The 21,335-nt window shown below is 38.9% G+C and overlaps 1 protein-coding gene across 1 annotated transcript in view; it reads right to left on the bottom strand.

Moving 5' to 3' along the window:
• Positions 1-20,549, bottom strand: part of SPATA16 (spermatogenesis associated 16) — a 190,560-nt gene extending 170,011 nt beyond the window's left edge. The window contains exon 1 of the mRNA XM_037046707.1: positions 19,938-20,549. Coding sequence (XP_036902602.1) covers positions 19,938-20,549 — 612 coding nt within the window. The remainder of the gene's footprint in view (positions 1-19,937) is intronic.
• Between the last annotated feature and the right edge of the window lie 786 nt (positions 20,550-21,335).

The following is a 21,335-nucleotide window of genomic DNA, read 5'->3' as shown; positions in this document are numbered from 1 at the left end:
TCTCTCTCTGAAGTAGCCTCCTCTAGTTATTCCTTACCACAGTACTGTACTTTCGTAGCACTTTCTCCATACTGTGATTAAAACCAGGTATTATTTTAATTTTTCTGCAGCTAAGACATTACACATATTTTGGGTTAAGATTGATGACTATCTTTGTCTATTGTCTTTTTGGTGAAAGCCCACCCTTCATTCTAAGACTACGTTCTTCCTTTATACTTAATTTAAGTTGTCCTTCAAATGAAATTATGTTTGTTAGAAGGCAGTAGTTCCCCCTTTTTTCCTCCTTTAAATATCTTTTCTTGGTTAATAAAATGTTGGCAACTTGTGTTGATCTCCATTTAAAAAAAGGCACTGATTCGACTGGTGGAATGATTCAACTGCCTGGTGACTGGTGGACCAGGCAGTCCCATAGTTGTGTGTGGATAAGCTGTGTGTGGATAAGTTGTGTGTGGATAAGCTGTGTGTGGATAAGTTGTGTGTGGATAAGCTGTGGAATAACCTGGGAGTGAGACAGACCATGCAACCCAGAGTTCCAGCATGGGAAACTGGAGCCTCAAAACGTATGGCTCTAAAAACCTGTGGGGGTTGTAGCAGTGGGAGAAACTCCCAGTCTCATAAGAGAGTCAATTGGAGGGACCCACAGGATCCTAGAATGTACACAAACCCAGCAACCCAGGAACCAGAGCCAGAATGGCCCAATTCACTTGTGAGTAGTGGAGGAAGTGATTGAAAGTGGGGCANGACTGGTGGAATGATTCAACTGCCTGGTGACTGGTGGACCAGGCAGTCCCATATTTGTGTGTGGATAAGCTGGCAGGAATAACCTGGGAGTGAGACAGACCATGCAACCCAGAGTTCCAGCATGGGAAACTGGAGCCTCAAAACGTATGGCTCTAAAAACCTGTGGGGGTTGTAGCAGTGGGAGAAACTCCCAGTCTCATAAGAGAGTCAATTGGAGGGACCCACAGGATCCTAGAATGTACACAAACCCAGCAACCCAGGAACCAGAGCCAGAATGGCCCAATTCACTTGTGAGTAGTGGAGGAAGTGATTGAAAGTGGGGCAAGAGCCAAGCAAGTGGCATTGTGCTATCTCTGAACCCTCCTCCTCATATAGCATCATAATACAGTGATCTGGGTTGCCCCATCCTGGTGAGTACCCAAGGCTCTGCCCCTTACAACATAACAAGTACGCAGAGACAAAGAAATATGGCCCAAATAAAAGAACAGATCAAAACTCCAGAAAAATAACTAAGCAACAAGGAGATAGTCAACCTATCACATGCAGAGTTCAAAACACTGGCAATAAGGATGCTCACAGAATTGACCGACTTTAGTTGCAAAATGAAGGGAGAAGGCTATACAAAATGAAATAAAGGAAAATATACAGGGAACCAACAGTGAAGGGAAGGAAACCGAAACTCAACTCAACGATATGGAACAGAAGAAATAAATAAACATTCAATTGGAACAGAATTCAATAAACAAGAATTCAAAAAATGAGGAGAGGCTTAGGAACCTCTGGGACAACTTTAAACATTCCAACATCTGAATCATAGGGGTGCCAGAAGGAGAAGAGGAAGAGAAAGAAATCGAAAACTTGCTTGAAAAATAATGAAGGAAAACTTCCCAGTCTGGTGAATGAATTGTACATGTAAGTCCAAGAAGCTCACAGAGTCCCAAAGAAGTTGAATCCAAACAAGAACACACCAGACACTATGTGATTAAATTACCCAAGATTAAAGATAAGGTGAGAATCTTAAAAGCAGGAGAAAAAAGAAGAGAGTTAACTACAAAGGAATTCCCATAAGATGCTCAGCTGATTTCTCAAAAGAAACCTTACAGGCAAGAAAAGTCTGGAAAGAAGTATTTAAAGTCATAAAAAAGCAAGGACCTACATCCAAGATTTAGAATAGAAGGGAAGACAAAGTGCTTCCCAGATAAAGTAAAGTTCAAGCCCTTATTATATAAAATGTTAAAGGGACTTACCTAAGAAAAAGAGGAAGATCAAAACTATGAACAGTAAAATGATAACAAACTCACAACTATCAACAACTGAAACTAAAAAACAAAAACAAAAACAAGCTAGGCAAACAACTAGAACAGGAACAGAATCACAAAAATGGACATCATATGGAGGGTTATCAGAGAGGAGGGAGAGAGAGAGAATGGGGGAAAAGGTACAGGGAATAAAAAACATAAGTGATAGGTACAAAATAGACAGGAGGAGGTTAGGAATAGTATGGGAAATGGAGAAGCCAAAGAACTTACATATATGACCCATGGACATGAACTAAGGTGGGGGGATTCTGGAGGGAGAGGGGTGCAGGGTGAAGGGAGAAAAAATGGGACAACTGTAATAGCATAATCAATAAAATAGACTTAAAAAGGAATAGAATGAGCTTCTTTGAATAGAATGTGATGGGCAGGCCACAGGGCGAGTCACAGTTCTCTAGAGTAGTTTCAGAACTGCTTCATTTTATCTTTCTAAATATATTGAGCTCAGAATCAGCCACTGGCTGTAGGCATCTGTTCAGATTAGTTTGTGCCCTTTTTATGACTGTTCAGTGATTTGGCTATGTTGATTATAAAATATTTTGACTATCACTCATGGTTCTTTGTAAGATTTTATTTGAAAAAGGGCTTCACTGCCAAGCAGGCAGCATATGTAGTGGTTATAGTACTATGTGGCTAGAATCATACAGGCCTGAGTTTAAGCTCTGACTCTGCTACTCACTGGGAGGGTGATCTTAAGCAAATTATTTGACTGCCTTGAGCCTTAGTTTCCTCACCTGAAAAATGGGGATAATGATAGTCCTACTTCTTTGGGTGTGTGTGAGAACTGAAGGAGGTGTGCTAAGAAGGCCATTGCCACACATGAATGACATAATAAATCCTGATTCAAGTACACACACAACAAAGTGAACTGCAGATAAGACCATGCTTCTAAGTATTTGAATGGAAGTGATTTCAGGACAATGGTGGAAAACTTTTGTGTGCGTGTATGAAAGTGGAAGAACCCACACATTTCTGCTCTCCTTTACACCCTAGAGATGAAGAATGAATAAAAAGAATTGTAAAATCTACCTATGTATCTATAATCTATCTATACATCTTAGATTAAAAAACAGTATTACTGAAGACAATTGGTACTCAAAGTTCAGCACTGATCTTTTGATGTCACGAAAGAAAAACGGCCCTTCTATCAAACCACTGTCAGAAGTCAGAGAGAATTCTAAACTGGGTAGCATGTTTGACTTAACCATTATTGACAGTCTTTCTATTTCTTGTTCTACAGTAAATATGAGGTAGGAGGAATCAAATAATTTTCCTATTTGAAATAAATAGTTTAGACCAAACACTAATCAAAATGTAGCACTTTCAACAAAATTTAACAAGGAAAAATTCACCCAGGATTCACGTAACTGTGCTACCAGGCTACCTAGAAACACATTGTTAGAGAGCCAGTTCTGGTCACAGCCAGTTAAAAGCTTTAGCCAGCTTTTAACTTCTACCATGTTTTCCCCCCAGGATTTTCTAGGAGAAATACAGTGCTAGACTTGGTGCATTAGGAACAATACCCAAATCTAAAATGTTACAATCTCAAATCATTACTCCCAAATTGCCAAAGATCTTACAGTCTCCCAACAGATGAGAAATAACGCTTTTGTACAAGAACTTTACAACTAAGAAAGGCATTTCTGATTTTTATAGACTGGGAATATTTTTTCTAAGTGTTATTGCTTAATTCCTATTCCGTTTCCTGAAAATATAAGCATGCACTTCATTTTAGAGACATTTACCTCACACTGTGAGGAATGGCCACTCAGGTCAGCCCTGGCACCACTCAAGGATGGTAACTGGGTTCTGTTACAAGTTTATAATCCAACACAAATTAAAAGGGGAAGTTTTCTTCTACTCTGCAGAAATTTGCTAGAAATATATATATATTTGGGGCAAACCCTATTTGCCCCAAAGGAACTTTGCTGATTTGTTTGGAATTTAAAACCCCTATACTCCTATTTCCACCCTTCTTAGTTGTTGTCCATGTACCCTTTATATTTGTTCCTTTAAATCCCTCCCCTATTTCCCCTGAAATTCCCTCCCCTCTCCCCTCTGGTCGCTGGTGGAAATGGGAGGGAGGGGGGAGCACAGGGAGGGTGGGATGGGATAGGAGTAATAGACAGAAAACTGTATTTGAAAAGTAATTAAATACATTTTTTAAAAAATTTTAAAAAAATTGAATCAGCCCTGGCTGGTGTGGCTCGGTGGATTGGATGCAGGCCTGTGAGCCAAAGGAGCACAGTTCGATTCCCAGTCAGGGCACATGCCTAGGTTGAAGGCTAGTCCCCAGCAGGGGACCCATGAGAGGCAACTATACATTGATATTTCTCTCCTTCCCTTCCCCTCTAAAGATAAGTAAATAAAATACTTTTTAAAAAAGTGAAAAAAATAAAAAAAATGAAACCACTATACTCCTAAGAAAAACACCAACAACCCATTAGAAACTAGGGGTGAAATAATAGACATGGAAGTAAACTATAGAGAAAAAGCAAATGTTAATGGCTCTTAAAACAAAGGAAAAGATGGTCAACTTATAATAAGAGAAATGCAAATCCATCTTCTACTCTGATTTTTTTACCTATTATTTTGGAAAAGAATAAAAAGCTTTGCTAATACACTGGTTAGGTGAGAGCAGAAGAAAACAGTTCCTCATACATAGCTGTTGGGACTCTGACTTGGTAAATAGCTATTAAAGTTTTAAATGTGCCAACTCTTTGATTCTAATTTAAGGATATGCCTGCATTTGTGAAAAATGACATGTGTACAAGGTTATTAGTTACAGCATTATTTCTAAGAAAAATACCAATACTGCCCCAAATGTTCATTAATGGAAAAAAAATATCTTTAATACAGTATATGATGCAATAATAAAGAGGGGAAATGTGACATACACTGCTAGAGAATAGCCTCTAACATGCATTTTGACGTAAAAAAATTGAGTTACAAAAAGGATATTATATAATCCCATGTTGCTTGTATTTGTCGAGATAAACAATGGTTGCCCATTTAGAGGGAAGAGGCGGGGCTGTGGGACTGGGGTGGAGAGAAGACTTCGTCATACATACAACTTTGTACATCCTGAATTTTGAGCTATGTGAATATATCACCTATATATAAATAAATGATACATTTAAACATATAAAATAAAAGCAGTAAGTGGCACAGAACAGCTCCCACTTGCGAAAGTCACATTGTGTGTGGGTGAGCTGATGAGTGGGCTGAGGATTCTACTGTGTCTGTTACTGTCACCAGGAAGCACTCAAGTGGAGGTCAAAAACCCAGCACAGCCACCTACACCTCTCTCTGGCTTCCGCTGAGTCTCTTGGCGTTCATTTTCATTTTTTCTCATTCCCCTCTGACAGCCTACATTAACGAGTGGTGGCGGCAGCAACCGTGGGATGCCTTAAATGGACATCCCCACATGTAACACCGTGTTCTCTGGATGCCCTCTCTGAGAACTCTTACCTAAATCCATCACTTAGCAGGTGGGACCTGTTTTAGAATGCACCCTCAGCGTTCATGACACCAGAGTGGAGGGAATGCACAATAACTCAATTTGAAAGTATCTGTGAAAGAAACTCTCTGTGAGAGCCAGAAATGCTGAGCAGGCCCCTCAGTGTCAGTGATAGCTTCCTGTACTCTAAGATGACGTATGTTCTCAGTGTTAGAGAGCATACTATTTTACTTAATTCTTTTGCTTAAGTGGCTACTATTGATAGATTGCTGTTCCCATAACCCATGCACACAGTAGAGCAATCGGTTCACTCCTAATTTGAGATTTGAGATTAGGCTTGGGCTGCTTTCAACTATTTGGGGCACCTTATTTTGATCCATTGCTGAGTAAACTTTTAAAAATTTAAAAATGATTAAAATAAAGACAAAAGAACTAACCAATGTGAAGTTACCAGCTGTCCACATTCACACCTTATGAGGGCATCAGTAAGTGTGAATCATAATTATTTTCTTATTTTTAATTTCTCACTGTTTTGCTTGGTATTTTAAAAATTATTTTTCTGTGTTTACAACTTTTCATGCCAACAAATAATTATCACCCTTATCCAAAACCTGGCTGCAGGAAACATCCCAAATGGAGCATGCTGAAAGCACAGGGCACCCAAACAGCACCCATACACAGTGTGTTAACAATGCCACTGAGAATTCAGATTTATCAATTTTTTAAGTTAATTTTTAAAACACTCAGGGTAAATTAGGGTGACTCTTTTCATTAAAAAGATGTGATTATCACCACATGTATTGATATGTTTCCTCCTAACTAGTCATAAACAATTATTCAGTAATATTTCAAATATCAAAAACAAGAAGAAAATCCAATAAATATAAATGGACATGCCAAAATATACAAACAGCCTTGCTGGCTACCTTTAAAGGTGTATTGTAAAAGCAATTTATCACTGTACCAGTTTACATAATTGTAATAACCCTTACTGTTTTTTGATTAGGGCTATACTGACAAAGGAAAAAAGGACACAGTAACAGAAAAGAAGAAAATTATTCTACACCTCATTGTACATGGAAGTCTTTTTCCTCCTTTCTGCCTTCATACTAGGCTTGCTGAGCTTTCCATGAAGACTGACCATGAGTGGGTCATATACGACCTTCACCTAAGCTAGACCACTGACCAGCCAGAATGGAGGAGAGAGGTAATTGATACTTGCTGCCCCCAGCCTGTTACAAACCCTCTTTGAATGAAACACACCCCAAACTTCATTCTTATCATGCTTTGTGGCTTCCCCTCTGAAATCTGAACTCTCTAACCGCTGCCACTGTCAGGTGCCTGTCCCAGCATAAACCAGTCACCACATTCAGTCACGCAAGAGGTTGAATCTTCTGTCTACATTCTTCAGTTTAAGCTGAGCCCCCAAAGAGCCCATGGTCCTTATAGCCTCGGTCAGGCAAAGGTTTTTGTCCTTCCTGTCCCTTAGCACCACACAGCAGGTCACCTATCTCTTTTACCCTAACTTTGTCATTTTCTAGGCTCCTGATATTTCCCCACATTTACTAAAAGTCGACACCTAGATGTCAACTTCAAAAAGTTCCTCCTTGTGCTTTCTTCCAGGGGGGTCCTGAGCAACCAGGGACACCCAGCTCCAGGTGATTCCACAATCACCCACTAACATGCTAGCCTGTCACCTTTTTTTTTTAACTCCTTAATTCCTCAATTTTTCTAATTTAGCAACTTAGTCCTATGGAATTTTGTATCTCTAATCTTATTCTAGTATTGTTTTTTACCTAACTTTCAGCTCTTTTGCTCCCTTGGACCCCATCCTTTAACCCATAGTCCCTGAAGCACTATGATCTCAGCCTGACAGCTCCCTTTGGTCTTTTCCTACCCACCCAGACCCATACAGTTTGTTATAACCATTCTGTCCACACTAAAAACAGTGGTATTGCCCTTTGATCCTTCTCATCAAAACCTCAAGTCTGAGTCAGTCAAAACGTTTGGATTTTCAGGGACACACTGTAGAAAGTCACACAAATTTGCAGTTTGTTACCATTACAGATTCCCAGTTCCCCTCCTTAGGGAGGTCCCTAATTCTCTGCATTAGTCCTATTTAGCCCATGTTTAATTTGTCTCCGCTGTCTGTCCCATGTTCAGTTTCAATTCTCAAATTCCTAAAATGCATCTAACTCAATTAAAAAAATCTAAGCTAAGAATTCTCTCAATGTACCCTCTACCCATAAGACCTCTTCCCTCCTGTCTCGGTGTTCCATTTAACCTTCTCCTCTAACTCCAGGCCCTGATCCTTTCATGCCGTTTTGGGGATTTCACACACAGCCAACCACCTTTTTGTTACTGCTATTCTCCCTCTTTGTGGGCGCTTTCAATATAATCATGTCCCGGGTTCAGATTCTTTTAAAAAAGTGAAGATAAGCCTATCACTCTACATTCCCCTTGAGCTACTGTCTCATTTTCCTCTTTTGAAAGTAAGTATTTTGGACACTGTGCCCATTTCCTTCCTTCCCAGTCCCACCTCGGCTTCTGGCAGCGGACGTTGCTCGGAAAGGCCATGTCCTGCAAGCGCAGCGTGCCCTTGATGACAATCGATGAAACCAGGTGTTTCGGATGATTGTTTATTCTTTTAACCCAGGTCACTGGGATTGTATCAGTTGCTCAACAACATAAAGAGTACAAGGGCTAATTGTACCAGTGTGTAAAATTTCTAAGTACAAATTGTGCTAAATTTTAGTCCACAATCTAAACACGGGATTTGTGAGCATGGTTAGACTAATTTTTTTGGTTCGAACTATTTCATCCCCAGGCTTGCCAAACTAAAGTGTGTCCTATCTCGTTTTTGAGGAAGCAAGGCTTTCTAGTTGAGTTGCAGAGATAGCCACTTAAATTGTCCTGTCTATAGACCTCTGACAGCCAAATAGATTCTTTTAAATAAAAATTATCTACTTTTAGAGAGAAGAAAGAGGGAGAAAGAGAGGGAGAGAAACACCAACGTGTGGTTGCCTCTCATGTGCCCCCTACTGGGGAGCCTGGCCTGCAACCCAGGCATGTGCCCTAGACTGGGAATCGAACTGAGGCACGCCAGCCAGGGCCAAACAGATTATTTTTTCACTCTTAGCCCTATCTCTAGAAACACTGGAACTAGCCATTTTCCCAAAGCCTCTAGTCCTAAGAAGTTACTTGAGTTTCCCCTTAATTTAGTCTTATTTCTTAATTTGAAAGATAGTCTTTTCTTAATTGTTCACATTCTCCAGGATTCTTTCCTCATCTCTCGTACTATACTTCAGGTATGGATGATTCATCAATGTCTATTTTTGGTCATAAACTCTTTCCTATGCTTGCTACATGGCTCTGGCCAACAAATATACGCTCTAATGAGCTTGCCATCAGCCCTCACACGAAATGGCCAAAGTTGCTTTCACCCACTTCACCTCTAAATAGGCTCATGTTTCTGAGTTGGTGGCACTTTGAAATTTAGGAATGCTTCTTTGTTTCTCACCTGCCACCAAGGTGTGATGATTTTTCTTCTTTTTGTCCTTCCCTCCTTTCTTCTTCCTCTCCTCCTTTAATTAGATTTCTCCTCCTTATACTGGTTCTTCCATTTAGTTTTCCCACCTAGATTATCACAGTTACATCTTCCTAATGATCTCCAGTATTTTCCTTTCTATACCTGCCTCTAAACCAGAGACTTTCCAATGTTTCCACCACAATTTATGGTAAGAAATATTTTTTATACCACCCACATAAACATGCAACCCAAATCTGGAGAGCACACATAATTAACTTATTTCTCTTTCTTCCTACTTATATTTCTATTTATAGATGGGTATAGATATACTTGAATGCATGACAGAAACATATTTTCCCAAAGTAAAACATATCTTTCAAAATTCTATGAACTCATATTTTCTATTGGATTGTAATTCTATTCTGCTCTATTCTGCTCTATTCTATTCTGATTTCAGTTAAACACAGTGATGGGCACAACTCGCTAAGTATATTTTACACTCCTATAATAGCTCATTACTCAGAGACTGAGCTCTGTTTTTGCTCTCTCTACACATTAGAGTGGTATAGCAAAAAAAGAAAATCTGACTTTACCACTTGCCATATTAATCCTCTCGGAAGGCCTCCTATTGCCTATTAGATAATGTTAAAGATTGTGACAAGCATGCCTGGCCCCTGACAACCTGCCAGCTCTTCCAGCTTCATTCTTCCCCAGTGTGTTCCATACTTTCTACCCTAGCAACAGCCACCTCCTTCCCACTTACCCTGGTTTCTCTTTCTGGTCCCCTCAGACTCTCATTCCTCTGGCTGTTCTCCCCTAAAATCAACACTTGAGTTATGGCAAATAAAATGTCTACCATAAAAATAAGTATACTTATATTTCATATGTAACATAAGCAAAGATATAGAGCTGTCATTTGGGGGTTTAAATCTCATACTTTCTTGTTGCTCCCATAACAGCCAGCACAGTATTGATAAAGTACTAACTACTCAATAGTTCCATCATTGATTCTCAATTATTTCTGTTTAAAAAATTTGTGTATTTCCTATCCAAGAATGCCTCTATTGCCTTCAGTACAAAATTCCTCTACCTTGTTTTTAAGACCATTTGGAATCTGGCTTTATTACATCACCCGTGTGTGATAATAATGCTTCCCTCTGGCCCACCCATCTCTTTGCTGTCTTTTTGTTCCCTCCTTCGTCTGCCACTTCTCCATCCCGCCACTAACGTTCCTCTCACAACTTGTACTCTTTTTCATCCCCTCCAGGCCCTCTGCTTTTCCATTCAGCTATTTATTTTTGATGGCCAGTCAAACCCCTAAATTCACCCCAAATCCTCTCATCATTTTCCTGTGTACTTTATGCATTTTTATCTCTTTAATAGGGAACAACAATAGCTCCTAACCCACTGGGTTATTGAGAGGATTAAGAGAGTTAATATAGATACCGGGCGTGCTGCAGAGTTCATGCTGATAAATGTGTATCACAAACTGCATCAACCTCTCCCATCTGGACCTTTGTTCTGCAAAACCATTAACCATCACTGACACATGGTAGGTTCGGGATTTCCATATACTTGCACCACTTTTGTCTATAACTTGAATCATTCCTAGAGGATCAAAGCCTTGTCACATACTGGGCTGTTACCCCCACGCTACCCAACAAGGTGATACAAACTAATGAGAAAGTAGTAACTTAATAATTTGTGGTTGATTTCTTGGTATAACTTGCCCCACAAAAAAACAATGATTAATTGTTCATAGCTTAGTAGCATCATCATCATCGTCATTATTATCATCACCATCACCAGAGACTAAAACAAGTATTCCAGAAGTCACTTATTTCTGGATATAAAATATACTTTGGTAGTGGCACTTAAATAGGTACGAATCCAGTGTTATAAGTACTCACAACAATTCACACAAAATAAGGAAACCACACTGAGACAGTGCAATAAAAAACTGTCTGTTTGCCTTTTTAAAAAGTTATCTGCTGCCTAATTACATCCTGTTCTCCGATAGGAACAGAATCAACTCCCAGGTGAAAACAAAGTCTTCTGTATTTTAGTGAATGTCAAATGAGGCAACAGAAGAATTAAACAAATAATTATTAGACGTTGAAATAAAAGTTTTCTCTTAATTTTTTTCTGGAGCATCTGAATCAAAAGAGGAGCCACAACCTCACTCTGTTACATTTTTTGAATAAATTCAAGCGGATCTCGTCTACTCAGTATCTACAGAGTCTGTTTAAATATCGCCCCATTTTGTGTATGAAGGCTGGGAAGGGGTGAAGGAAAGAGAGAGGACTGCTGCTTTGAACTTCATCTGGCTTTAGAAATCTTGTAATACATTTAGAAAGTCGGATAGTGGGAGGAATGCTGGGCAACATTATTCAGTATTTTGATAAGAATCATGTTTTCGTGTGCACACGTGTGGCCTGCTGCAGGGAACTGCCAACGTGAATAACAGTCGTGTAAGACTTCAGGGACTGGGTTGATCAGGGTTTGACTCACAATGATGCAAACCAAGTGGACCACATATAAAAACAACACCAACATCTACTGTCATGATACTCAAACCCATAACGACCACCTGTAACTATGGCAATAATCCTGTTCAGGAAAGAGACCTCGCTTAGCTTCCTGTGGACTAATAACTCATTTTCTGTGAGATCATGACTAATAAACAAATGTAATATTTCAGAGACACATACTGACCACTGACTAGAGTTTCATAACAATCTATTTCTTAGTGTTAATAAGAAAGTTGTCACTAAGTTAATTTGGCTTTTAAGTAACTATGAGATAATTTTAAGTGTGAATTTCTAAAGGGATACATTTTCATGACAATGACATTTTTTCTTGATGTTTTTTTAATACCTTTAGAATGGTTAGATTTGAGTTCTCTTAATGCCTTTTAAAAAGGCACAGGGGAGTTATCACCAGTTGTAGGAGATTTTAAAGAAGGAAGTGATGTGCTTGTTCTATGCTAGAAATTCTCAACTGCTAGCTGCTCGATAAAATAACCCGGAAACTTAAACATAGCAGTGCCCCAGGCACAGTCATTGACTTAATCCTGACAACTGAATCAAACTCTCAGAGGAAGAATTTGGGCATCTCCATATATTTAATACCTCCCCCAGGTGACTGTAATTACGTGAAGAATCGATGAGTTTCATAATATATTTATATCAAATGTAATTCTTCTTTCATTTGTACAGTGATACAATTTATAGTATATAGTCTTATGTCCTGAAAATCCTCCTACTCACCCCTCTCCCACACTTCACCTCTATGGGAAACTCAGTACTCCTTCAGGTAGCCAGTGCCTGCCTCGCAGCCCTCATTCTTCATTCTTCCCCTCCTCCTTGCATCTAATCCCATTAGCTCTCTTCGGTTCTGGGTGCTGAGCACAGATAAGGATCTTTGCTCTTTTCCTTGCTGCGTCAGTGTCTGCTCCCCTGGAGGAAGCAGAGAGGGCTTAACAGGAGTCAGCTGAGTTGGATAGCAGCCAGGCGGAGGCTCCAGGCCATCAGGGTAACAGGGGCCCATCAAATTGGGGAATCACCTTAGACATTCCTCCCATTTCCCATCTCCTCTTAATAATACTCAGCCTGAAAAATACTGTGTTCCTTTAACCAAAATCAGCTCTCCTTTGTGCAGCTTAAATCTTTTCATCATTTTAATTGCACTAGGATCGGTGTGATGGTCACTGGAGTTAATGACATTACACTGAAATAATGTTAGAAGTCCTTCTCTATGTCTACTTGAAGGACACATTTCAAATAAAAATCTTTTAAGATACACATAATAACACACTAAATCAAAGAGAAAAAATATAACCAGAAAATGCAAGCGAAGCCCTGGCACACAGGCGGCAGGACCACATGCCCTGCCTCTAACCTTTGGCTCCTTGGGGGCAGGGCTAGGTTTTATTCGTATCTGCAGCCCTGCATCTAGCACCATGTCAGGCTGCAAATGCCAGTAAATGTTAGTGGTGTTAAAATAGCTTTTTCTTATAATGGCAAATCCTGCTTTTCTAGAGATTTGTTTTATTTAACTATCGAATCTTATTATCGTATTTTGAGGTTAAGAGAGGTATCCATTTTGTATTTTCCTGCTGGGTAAATTTGCTAACATTAAAACGATCTCTTTTATCATTAAATCTTTATTAGTTATGGTGTCCTTGCATTGAACAAAGACAGGAACTACTGAGTTGAAATCTTACATGTTTAATCCTGAGCGTACAGAGTTCAAGTCACTTTACACCTGACAACTAAAAAAAAAAGTGAATTATTTCTAGCACAATTTGTGCATTAAAGTGAAAGCTTACATATTTGTCAAAAGCAGTTAACAGTTCAAAATAGTGTTTGATTTGGATAATTGCTTCTGAAAGAGGGAATAGAGTAGAAAGCAATGCATTATTTTGACCCTTCGATTGAATTTCGAACATCATTAAAGAAAGATGATATTTTTAATATTAATCAAAAGGGAAAAGGGATATGGGTTAGAACAATTATGAATGTTGATAAACACTGAATTAGGCAGAATCCTTGGGTTGGAAAAGTTTTAAGTTAAATAGGTATTCTACAGAGAAATGTGGTACTTGAGAAGTACATGACAATTTATACCTGCATGTAGGGTTCATCATGCTTTTCAAGGAGCCCTGTGCGATGGCACCTCGTTGTTGGGCATTAGTTATCATTCCAGTTTAATGGTATTCTCAGGGGTTGAGCAAGTTTTTCCAAAGTTACATAGCAATTTGGTACCAGAAGCCATGGGAAACAGATAATCTAATGCCAAATTTGGTGCTCTGTCCATCCCAGCTCTGGACCCACGTGGCCCTCCAGAGCTGTGTGAGCTGGATATTACATGGAAGCACTCATTGCTAACTTGTTAAAGGTCGGTGGCAGGCCTTGGTGAGCCTACCAGTGGTGTGGCATGAGTCCTTGTTACTCAGAGTGGTCCCTGGATTAGCAGCATGGACATCGTTTAGAAGTTTTTGAAATGAGGCATCTGGTTTCCCATCACAGACCTAACCCATGAGAATCTTCATTTTTAACAGTATTCCTATGCAATTATTACACGCTTAAGCTATGATAAACAGTAGTGTAAGAATTCCAGATGTGAAGTTGGGGCACCTTAATTCAGTCTCAGCCCTCCTCCAAACTAGCTATGGCACTTAAGGCCTTTTTTTATTATTAAACATTTTAGAATATCAGTTTCTTTATCTGCAAAATAGGGAAGACACCTGTCCTTGGGCGTTATTGTGATGTTTACCTGAATAAAAGGGCCTGGACCCCATCAGGAGTTAAGAAGTGCATACTGAACGCACACAAAATCCACAGATGTACAAAAAGATAGCTCAGGCACTCAGAAAATTTGGCGAACTCTTGATTTCTTGATCAAGTTGCACTAAGAACTATCTGTGTTAGAATCCATTTAAATTAAGCTTTCTGGGATGTCCATGCATTTATGCCCTAGAGACCTGCTACAGAATTATTCTCAGCAGAGCAATTATAGGTGAGGCTGCCCTGTAATGAGATATCTTTGCTACTTCATTAAATAAACCCCCTTGGATGGGCTCCCAAATGGACCTGCCTCATACCAAATTCCATTACACTGGAAGTAATCTCATAAGAAGGCCCTGTGCAGGTTCAGCCATCCTGGATGCCTAGCTTTTACCATCAATGGACTGAGTTCTAGGACAGGGATTCCCAAAAGCTGGTTCTCAGACTGATGTACTGATCCAAGGAGAAATAAATATTTTTTTAATTTTATTTATTTATTTATTTATCTTTAGAGGGGAAGGAGAGAGGGAGAGAAACATCAATGTATGGTTGCCTTTCCCGCGTCCCCTGCTGGGAGTTGGCCTGCAGAGAACCAGCCTGCAACCCAGGCATGTGCCCTGACTGCGATCGTGTGGTTCGCAGGCCTGTGCTCAATCCACTGAGCTATACCAGCCAGGATAAAATTTTTTTTTAATTTAATAGACTTCTCATGAAATAAAAATTAAAATAATCTATTTTTAAAAATCTTTCATGTTGAGAATATACACTTTCTATTTTCTTTCTATCTCATTGGTGGTAAATTGCTCCATACTTTTATGAAATGATGGCAATAGATGGTTATTTTTGTAATGTTCTTGCACAATACAAATACAATGGCCATCCTCCTCCTCAACCTTTTTTAAAAATTTGTTTCTGGCCCTTGAAATCCAAAAATTCTAAACCATTGTTATAGAAAAAATTGCTTAAAAGGGAATTATTTCCTATGAAATTAGTGAGGCACCTACAGCATTTTAAATGAGGGACCAAACTGCAAAGCTTTAATTGGAGGGCAAATGCATTCCTCAGTGGTATATCACACGGCGCCACACTCCTCACTCTGCAGCGCACACTAGGACCACTGGGGAATTTTCTTAGTGTGCAGATGCTGATTCTGCAGGCCTGGCACAGCCTCAAATTCTGAATTTCCAACCAACTCTCACTTAGTATAGCAAAGGCAGAGAGAGTGGTTAAGCTAGTGAGCTCTGAGCCAGATTACCCTGGGTCAGCTCCTGCCTCTATCCATTCTAGCTGTTGACCCTTGTGCGAGTTCCTTAACCTGTCTTCCTTGGTTTTCTCATTAGTAACGCAAGGCTAATCAGAGTCCCAACTCATAAGCTTGTTGTGAGAATGAAATGAAATAATAAGTGTAAACATTCACAGAATGTAAAATACAGTATCTGACCCGTAGGAAGAGCTCCATAAATGTGAGTTATTACTCTAACTTCACAGATCAGTGACTGAAGCACAAAGATATTAAAAAAAATATATTAGTACCTCAAGGGGTTCCTACGTGATGAAATCAGAATTGAAAGTTCCATTTGGTAAGGAATAAGCTGTGTTCTGTCTTTTTTTGGCTGGCTCACTGGGATTGTTTGAAGCTGTGAATTTTGAAGGGTGTGTATAGATCTAATTCTAATTCAATTTTACAAGTAAGGTTGAAACGATGATATTGTTTAGGTTGCATGCCACAAACTTAGAAGAACCTTTTAGAATGAGTGTTTTTCCTGTAAGTGACAAGAAAACCTAATTAGCACATTCCAACACCTTTAGGATTTCCTGTAGGTTTTTATTAATAACTATTATCCTTTCCATGAAAGTGCAGTATGAATGTTTATTAGCTAGTTTTTTCCTTTTTACTAACAGCTAAGCAATTTATTGAAAGTAATGTGTATTGCTTAATATGCAAATACAACCACATGAGGACAGTATCTTACATATTTCCTTATAGACAACCCCTACTATTGTTGAGGGGGTGAATTTATATACTTGTCCCCCCAAATTACAGGGAATAGCATCTAGGCATGAAAATGTAATTTAATATGATTTTGTGTTTCTATCTTCAGCTTATACCTTTGCCCCTACTAGTGTGACTTCTGAGGTGAATACAGACACAAGAGCAAATGACTGAATTCAGTAAAATGTAACAAAGATTTATGAGTTGTACATAGAGCCAAGAACTGATCTTACCTACCCGACTGGTTTAACTTTACACAGTAAAAAGAAAACACAGCAAAATAAGTTTCATTAAGCACATTTAGTGAATTCCTCTTTGTTCTGAAATCCTAAAAGATTAAAGTTGCCTGCTTTTTGGAAACTAAACTATTGTCTTTTTAGTCATTGCATACTATTTTATGTTAATCACTATAAAACATTACCATAAACTTATGTATCTGGTTAATGTCTATAATATATAAACAAAATGAGTTAATACTTTGTCAGAGCACAAGGAAACTAACATATAAGCAGTATATTCCTAAAGGGATTATCACATGCACTGGAAAGTACCATGTCAGTTAATAAATATCCACAAATCTCCAGAGCCTTTCCTAATTTTTACTTTTCTTCTTCTTTTTTGTGGTGTTAACTTTATGCATAGTCAGTCTTCTGTATAATCCAAGCAGCTGTCTTTATACTATCCGTTTGGCAAGCATTTTGTATGCTCACAATGCCTCCCAAGTAACAAACATTCTAATGGAAAGTTGCTAGTTATCCTTCAATATCTCTTCTACCCTCTTCCTCAGTAATGGGCCTCCTGAATGTTAGGAGCATGTGGAATAAAGACAGCATTTTCAACCTCTCTTGGAAGTTTATGGGGCCACATCATTAAATTTGGGTCCATGGGAAAAAATGAAAATGGTGTGTGCAACTTCTATGAAGTATGCTTATAGAGACAAAATGTGCCTCTGTCCTTCCTTTTCTCCCCTTCTGCCTGTCTGGAATGTGGATGCAATGACACCAACTGGGGCTATTATTTTGGATCATGAGGTCAAAGCCTCATGTTAAAGAGTAAAACAGAATCAGGCAACCTGGTGATCTTACCATACCTGCCCCTCTCTACCTCTCTATCTACATTTATGTGAAAACCAAATAAACTTTTCTCTTACTTTAGACACTCATTTTTTTCCTGTCACTTGCAGCCAAATCTAAACTTTTACACACTCAAATATTCATTGATGCATCTATCTTTCAGGTATGAGTCTTATCATTATGCCTCAGGCTTTGTCATCTATCCTCTCTTACTCAAAACCATGCTACGATCTAAGGAAAAGAGAGAGATGCATTAAATAATACCTGAGGACACTAAGTATTGAAGAAGTTAAACTTAGGAGAAGTTAGATTCAGGAGAAGAAAGGGTTAAAGAGGTTAAAAATCTTTTCTATTTGAGCCCTGGCTGGTGTAGCTCAGTGGATTGAGTGCGGGCCTGTGAACCACATGATTGAGGTTCGATTCCCAGTCAGGGCACATGCCTGGGTTGCAGGCCAGTTCCCAGCAGGGACTCATGAGAGGCAACCATACATTGATATTTCTCTCTTCTCCTTCCATTCCTCTCTAAAGATAAATAAATAAATTCTAAAAAACCCCTGCTAACTTGAAATTAATAAATCTTTAAAAAAAAGATACTTCTGTCTGTTAAAAAAAAATCTTTTCTATTCCTAGTAGCTTTGGCTTATTAAGAGACATTCTAGGTAAGATTCCAAAGTTAATTCCCAAGATAAGAAGACAAAAGGTAGACCAGATATCTAATCTAAGTTTAGGTCTCAAAATAATTACCTTTGTTAATTCCAGTAATTAGTATCAGTATCCAACACTTACCTAAAAACTTCAGGGAGCATGTGGGCAGAGAGAGAAAGAGAGAGAGAGAGATGGGAGGTAGAGAATGAATGTTCATAAGAGAGAGTCAGAATACAAGTATTTTCCAGTACCATTATATCTTGGGGTCATTAAAACCTGATTCAGTTTTTACAGTTTTGAACATTGGGCTTTATGGAAAAAACAGATATTTTCTTCCAGTTACTCTAGAAGATCTTTTCCTTTGAGATAGGCTTAATTTGAAGTTTATATCCTTTCTTATTTATGCCTCTCTTTTTTCATTGCTCAAATGGTTATTTTTTAATCTGTCAGGTTACACCTTAACCTTGCCCTCCCTACTCCCTGGGGTCAGGGAGACAGCTGAAAATGGCCCTAGCAGAGGTGGGGACCTCCCTGAGGCCCTTCTGAAGTCTTTCTTTAACATCATTTTCTCAGCCAGAGGCTTCTTGTCCTTAGATCAAAGGACAGCAGAGGGTGCCCCGTGGTTTGCGCATAGCTTCATTTGGGGGGGGGGGCATTTTTAACATGATACACCACTCTTCTCTTCTTTGTGTGGATAACCCTCTATGGACAAAGATATTTATAGATGTATCTATTTGTGCTCTACCTTATCATTTCATATCTCTTTGGGTTTCCCAAAGAGAAAACTCTTAGGTTTCCCTTAGAGTTTCTTTTGAAATATTTAGGGGCACCACTGTCTAGTACCATCCATTAATAATTCCTTGTAGATGTAGTCATTTTAACCTGCAAGTAACAGTGGAAATACTTACGATTTGAATCTACATAATAAACATCTCACATTTGACTCCTGCCCATGCCCTCTGTCCTGTGGTGGATCCTTTGTTACGCATATACACCATCTTTGTTTCACTGTTTATTGGTTTGTCTCCTCCATCAGACTGCCAGAGGGAAGGAGCCCTGTATCACTCCATTTATTATATCTCTGGTGGCCACCAGGCATGTATAGATAATGCACCGAACTTTTTTCCAGTTAATGAAATATGCATTTCCCCCATTTTGCCAGGCCAACAGGACTTCTAGTTACATACTTGGATCCTTTTCTAGGCTCAGTGAGTCATGAGATGAAGCAATTTTCCTACTACTCTTTTGTGTTTTAGTGGTGATTCTCAAGTTTATTTTAGTCCACAGGCTATTTCTTTATTCTTAGATATTGACCAACTTACCTGCTTGCAGAGAGAGAAAAATCATTACTCATAAAGCTCACTGGACTGGGACGGAAAATGAAGTTTGATGATAAAGTAAAATGGTTTTATTTTGTTTAATAAGCATCCTGTATAAATTATCAGCTCAAGCTAAAAAGACGGCTACATTTAATCATGAAGACTACATCAAAAGAGGACAATTTGTATGCTCATTAACTGCCTATTTCTAGAGAATCTATATTCTACCCACCACCTCTGTAATAAAATGTTATGGCTTTTATAGGTGTACATCTAAATTACAAAACCAATTGCACTTTTATATATGTTATCATTCACTTTAAGGTTTGTTATCAGAGAAAAAACATGAAGTATGCTTTTGGGGTGATTTCTGCATGTCAAGTGTACACAGGTATTTTTAATTTGCAGGCACATCTCATTTGCTTTATGTAAACCAGGAACCACATAACCCTCCTATCATTCGGTATTTTTCACCCCGTGATCACTATTCCTTGCAGTATGGTCAGAGCTGCTCAGTGTGATCACAACTTTCAAGCTTCCTTTCACGAATCTATATTTCCTTTAACCCCATACCTCCAGTGCTGTTCTGAACTGTCCCGCCGCCACAGCGTATTTCTTTTGTCTGTAGCACAGGCTGGCGTCCTTTAAGGCTACCTGAAGCCATTTGTCAATCTCAGGCAGGAAGTTGAAATTAGGTACGTGCAAAGGGTCTACTATTTGGGCCTCTGGGCATGTTGGCTGAATCCCAGTGGCTGTAAAGGCCTCCACAAACTCGTAGCTCACATCCTCTTCATCAACATAGACCAACTTCACCTCCACGTCCATGATGCTCTTCAAGGGGATGTGAGGCAGAGGCAAGGTGACCAATGGACAGTCAAGTTCCACGACTTTTGCCTCTTTCCTCCCAGCTGGCTTTTCTTCACCTTCTGCCTTCCTTTTAAAGGACAGTTTCTCTAAATCGTTGTTTTGTTTTTCTTTGATGCTCTTTGCCATTTTTACTCTTTCCATTGTGATTTCTACCTGTTTACCTCCACAGCTTTTCTTAATCCCTTGTGGTATTTCCAAGATGCTGGGTGGGTTTGCTAAAGAGGACATTTTCTTGCTTGTGTTTATCTTTGGAACCAGCTGATCAGGACAGACCACATGTCCTGTATTCTCTAAACTCCCACTGCTTCCTGAATCCATTGATTTCTCCCCTGAAACTCCTGTAGGGGTTAGAAGAAGAAAAATGATGAAGACACTTTGAAATTCCAATGGTTTAAGGCTAAAGTCAAAATTATTTAAAACATTGTTTTATTCATTAGAGGCACTCATTGCCCTAAAGTAAAACTGTATATATCTTATCTGCTGACTGTTTTACTAAGAAAGGTATGTTTCACTCTCAAAATTCACCAACCATTTGCTGAAAACACATTTATGCAATGTCTTAAATCATCTATAGCTGAACAACATTGAATGAACATTTTATGGATTACCCAAACTCACTAAACAGAAAAACCTTATACACAGCCATTGAGGACAAAAAAGACAAAAAAAATCCATCTCAATATTAATTTCCTGAGAAAGGCAGGTGGTCTAGAACTCATTATAAAATATACTGCTAACCTGCATAATAGACTTGGGAGTCTGAAGAAACCACAGCTGCTTCCCCTGAAAAGCTTTCAGAAATGTTGTGAGCACAGTGCTTCCTCAACTTGTTTCTTCCATTAGTAATGAAAATCTCAAGTTTAAACCATTTTAAAGATAACTATTATTCAGACCTCACTTGAAAGCACAAGGATATGACCTTCAACCTTTCATTAATGTGGAACTACATATTTGCCTTGGTTCTGCTATATTAATATTTTTGTAACAATGACATCAGTACTGTATATTATATAAAGACAAGGTATTTTCCTAAATCACTATTGTTCAAAAAATAACTAGCAGCCTTTTGATTCAAAAGTCTCTGCATACTATCTCTGCTTCCAG

Source organism: Sturnira hondurensis, unplaced genomic scaffold (assembly GCF_014824575.4).
Source record: "Sturnira hondurensis isolate 20B ecotype Veracruz unplaced genomic scaffold, ASM1482457v3 Scaffold0005279, whole genome shotgun sequence".
NCBI classification, from domain to species: Eukaryota; Metazoa; Chordata; class Mammalia; order Chiroptera; family Phyllostomidae; genus Sturnira; species Sturnira hondurensis.
The sequence above is the reverse complement of the archived record's forward strand: the minus strand, read 5'-3'. Positions and strand labels throughout refer to the sequence as shown.